The sequence below is a fragment of the Corvus kubaryi genome, unplaced genomic scaffold (genome assembly GCF_017639235.1).
Source record: "Corvus kubaryi isolate FWS band 111438036 unplaced genomic scaffold, C.kubaryi_AGA036_p1.0 65406, whole genome shotgun sequence".
Taxonomy (NCBI): Eukaryota; Metazoa; Chordata; class Aves; order Passeriformes; family Corvidae; genus Corvus; species Corvus kubaryi.
Window position 1 is genome coordinate 1 of NW_024581980.1, and position 4304 is coordinate 4304.

At 53.9% G+C, this 4304-nt stretch overlaps 1 protein-coding gene across 1 annotated transcript; it reads right to left on the reverse strand.

Annotated features, from left to right (window-relative positions):
* Positions 1-27: 27 nt before the first annotated feature.
* On the reverse strand, positions 28-3679 carry LOC121673417 (neural cell adhesion molecule 1-like; the record flags this gene model as incomplete). The annotated part of the gene is made up of 6 exons (XM_042046712.1): positions 28-303; positions 988-1105; positions 1509-1646; positions 2354-2497; positions 3161-3379; positions 3542-3679. Coding segments are annotated over 6 exons (1004 nt in total), but the record flags the coding sequence as incomplete, so codon positions are not given.
* Between the last annotated feature and the right edge of the window lie 625 nt (positions 3680-4304).

Here is a 4304-nt window from a genome sequence, read left to right on the forward strand (position 1 = left end):
GGGATCAGCCCCAGCAGGCGTTAACTGGGATCAGCCCCAGCAGGCGTTAACTGGGATCAGCAGGTTACTCCCAGCTCACACTGGTGTGACCAGCACCCAGCTGGGCTGCTGGGGGTGCTCAGGGCCTGTTTACCAAAGACTTTGAGGTGGATGGTGGCGTCGGCCTCGCCAGCCTTGTTCTCAGCGATGCAGATGTACTCGGCCTCGTCGCTCTTGTCCACCTTCTGGATGACCAGCTCGGAGCCATCGTAGTTGAAGCTGTATTTGTCCTCATCCTCCACCTCCTCCACGGGCTCTCCATCCCTGGGGGGCACAGAAGCAATCCAAGGCTGGCTTAGGCTCGTTCACACAATTATTGCACTGCAGCTCCTCGTGCTGAGAGGGATCAGCACCTTCTCCCTTCCCCACGGGCTCCAGAGCTCAGCTTGTGGCCTGTTCCCAACTCCTCCTGCCTCAGGGCTCCTGGCAGCTGAACCCCTCAGCCCCTGACACACCACAGAGCTGTAACCCCACCGAGGGTGGCTTCTTGCATACCGAGGCACCATTCCAAGCTGCTATCAGCTTTTCCACGTCAATTTGTGCTCATAACCTGCACCAAAGGCTATGGAACTCCAAGAACAGTGTCCCTGCAGTGTGAGTCACTGCCTGACAGGGAAACGCAGGAAGCTGGGAGGGGACACAGCTGACCTGGCTGAAGGATGGGGAGCACTGAAGGAATTCCTTGTTTTGCTCTGCTTTATTAAACTGTTTTTACCTCAACCACCAGGATTTCTACCCTCTGATTCTCCTCCCCACCCCACCCCCCTGGGTGGGCTCTGTGCTCCCTGCCTAACCCACAGCAGAAGGTGACTTCAGCCCATCATGAGGCCATTCTTGTGAGAAAAATCAACTCATATCCCAGTTAGAACATTCCCTGCCCTCCAGCCCAGCTTTCCAGGCCTGGGGAATCATCCACACCCCAGCAGGACACTGCACACAGCTTCTTACTTTGTCCACGTCACGGTGGGCTCAGGAAAGCCGTCAGCATCACAGGCCAGGGTGACAGACTGGCTGAGGTTGGCAGTGGCATTCATGGTGCTCTGCCTGGCACGCACGGAGGGAGGGACTGCAAGAGAGGAAAGCCAGGGCTGAGTTGGAAGGGACAGAAGGTGTGAGCGAGAGGGAGGCTCCCTGTCCATCTCTGAAGCCACCAGTCACCCAAACCCTGTCACCACCACCTGCAGGCTTTGATCCATGGGTTTGAGGCACAAGCTCTCCAAAACCATCAGCACAGTGGAGAAAGGTCAAAAAACCTCAGTGTGGTGGCCAAAACCCCTCGTGAGTGCCACCAAGCTCAGTTCCTCACTCTTAAGCTTCAGGTTTCTTGACATGTTTTTTTCCTGTAAACACCTGAATTTTCCTGGTAAAGACTCACTGGATTCCATGGACATTTTTATTGGACACAGCAGAGGAGGAGGATGCTGTGAATCTGAGGCTGCAGCCCCTGCTCTGAGCCCTGAGCCCCTCACCATTCACGATGACCTGGATGTCTTTGAAGTTGATCTCCCCACGGGCCAGGATCCTCCCCTCACACCTGTAGGTGCCCTCATCTGTCTTCTTGATGCCCCGGATCTGCAGGTAGTTGTTGGACAGGACGATGAACCGCACTGCAAAAGACAAAAGGAAGGGAAGCTCACTCCAGGTTCTCCTCTCTTTGCCCCTTCTGGGCTTGGTGGAATAAAATCTCTCTCCCCACCATTAACTGGAGATGCTGCTGTAGCTGGAGCTGCTTCTGCCAAGGAAGAAACATCTGTGCAGAGCAGCCAACTGCTCTGGTGCTGTGCAGTGGGAGTGCTCTGAGAGATGAACAGATAAATGTTCACACAGACACGTTTACACTGCATCACATCCGGCAATGAGCAGTTTGGGACTTAGCCCTCCTGCCCAAGAGCTCCAACCTCACTACCTGTGTGCCAGGGGTGGGGAACCTGCTCAGCTGCAGTCAGGGCCTCCCTTGGGAAGAGAGGGAAAAGTTCTTGCAAGGAGCTTTCAGCCCCTTTTCCTCAGGAAAGCTGGAGGGTGTCACAACATTCAGCTTTTCTGTCTGATGGCACTTCTTTGATCTGTTTTGGTTCTTTTCCAGCATTCCCTGGCTGATTCCAGTGCCAAAGCCTGATGGCCATTTCTGTGGGAACACGACTGCCCTGCCATTGCCAAACCACAGCACCTGGAAGAATTAAATTCACATCCCATGGCCTCGTGTCAGGCACAAACTGCTTCTCCTGTCCCTTGTGACCACCAGCATTTTGCGTGTGAGCCCTGATAGGAGATGGGAGACGTTTGACCCTGGAACGGACAAGAACCAAGACCTTACCATCCTTTTTTAGGATGACATCCCTGCCTTTGTGCTTCCAGATGATGGTGGGGGGCAGTGAGCTGACCACGTCACACACAATCACAGCATCGTCCCCTTCCTTGAATTCCTGAGGGGTGGGAGCGTTCTTGAACATCAGCTTTTCTGGAAGCAAGGGAAGGAGAGGGTCACTGCAGCTTTCTCAGCACACCTGGAGCTGTGCTCCTGCCTCCAGCCTGAGGGAAGCACAGAAACCCCCAAACCCCCAGAAATCTCCTTGTTCCCAGGGGAGGATAAAGGTCTGAGTGAGTGCACTGCCCACAGCACCCCCACTTCCAGGCCTGTGCCCACAGATCACCACTCTGAATAACCCCCACTGCAAAATGTGAGCTTGGCACTGCTCGGCCTCCCTGCAGGGAGGGAGGAGCTGCTCCCAGGGCTCTGCTGGACAAGCTGAGGGCTCATTCAAACCCTCTGAATGCGTGGGCCACTCTACTCCACACTAGAGGTGTCTGTCACCCACAACAGCTCCTCTCTCTGTTTCTCCTGCCAGAAGCACCAGAACCCTCTCCTTCCAGCCCTTGCTCTGCTGTCTTTCAGAAGGATTTAAGCTGTGGAGGTGCTGGAGAAGCCCTGACCATCCAATTCATCCTGACTCCCACTTACCCCTCCACACCAAGAAAGGAGAAGGCTGCATCTTCTTAACACCCCTTTCCCTCCACCCTCCCTCCTTCCCCTTCAAACCTTTTCCTAGGAAGGTGAAACAGTTTCCTCCCTAATCCTGCCTCATAAACGTGCAAGAAAAAAGCCTGGGAGGCGCTGCCTTACGGAAAATCTTGACGTTGACAGTGGCCTCGGAGTCGCCCTCCTCCAGGCTGCTGACCACACACTTGTAGATGCCGGCGTCGTCGATGTTGGCATTGTAGATGGTGAGGGTGGAGGAGAAGTCATCGTTGCGCACCACAGAGATGCGCTGCTGGTTCGGGGTCAGCCTCTCCCCGTTCGGGGAGAACCACGAGATGTCCTTGAACTTGGCCTCCCCTGCCACTGGGGGTGAGAAAAGAGCACAGTGAGCCAGCCCAGCTCTGCACTGCTCACAAACCCCGCTGCTGAAGGGCTCTAAACCACCCCAGGCAGCAAACACCATCACAGCCCGGTGTACTTTCATTTTTAACTCATTAAATCCAGGTGCCCTCAGCCACCACACACCTTGACATAAGAAGAACTTGGATTCTCCAACGCTGATCTCCCCCTGGCTTGGAACAATGTCCACTTGGAGAGAGGCTGGGAAGGGAATGAGCACAGTTAGACAGGAGCAGTGATCTCCAGCAAAAAAGCTTTGCCAACCTTAAAATCCCCACAGATCCCTTATTACAGTCCAGTATGATGCCTATTTTCTGATCTGAATTGCTGGTTTGAAACAAGAGAGGAAGGTTTGAAACACGGGAGGAAGGACAGCACCCCTGCCCTCCCCATTCCCATTTACCGTCAGCCCTTCCCAGTGCACAACCACGCAGGCCCAGTGCCCTTTTCCCCCAGCAACATCCCTGCCTCCTTCTTCGCTGCATAAATTATGACCCATTAGGCAGAAAATGTAATTGGATTCTGGCTCTCCTCCAGCTATAGCTTAATTCCAGGCAGATCTGTGGCCTAACAAGCCCGGGTCAAGTTGAATTTGAGGATGCCAAAATAGGTTTTCTTTGGAAAACACCCTCTGTGTTTTCATGTAGTGCATGAAAATCTGCAAATCTCTCTCCCACAGCAGCTAATTTTACCTCCAGACCACAGAGGCATTATTTCAGCTGCCAAGCACACCTGGGGTTTTAAGAAACATGCACTGCTTCAGGAATGAAAACCTGGCTGTGTGTGCCAATGGCAGCATTCCTTAAAGTGCTGGGGAAACACATGGATTGGGGGATAGGCACTAAGTACGGAGCTCCCACAGCTGAAGGAGCACTGCCTGCCCTCATTA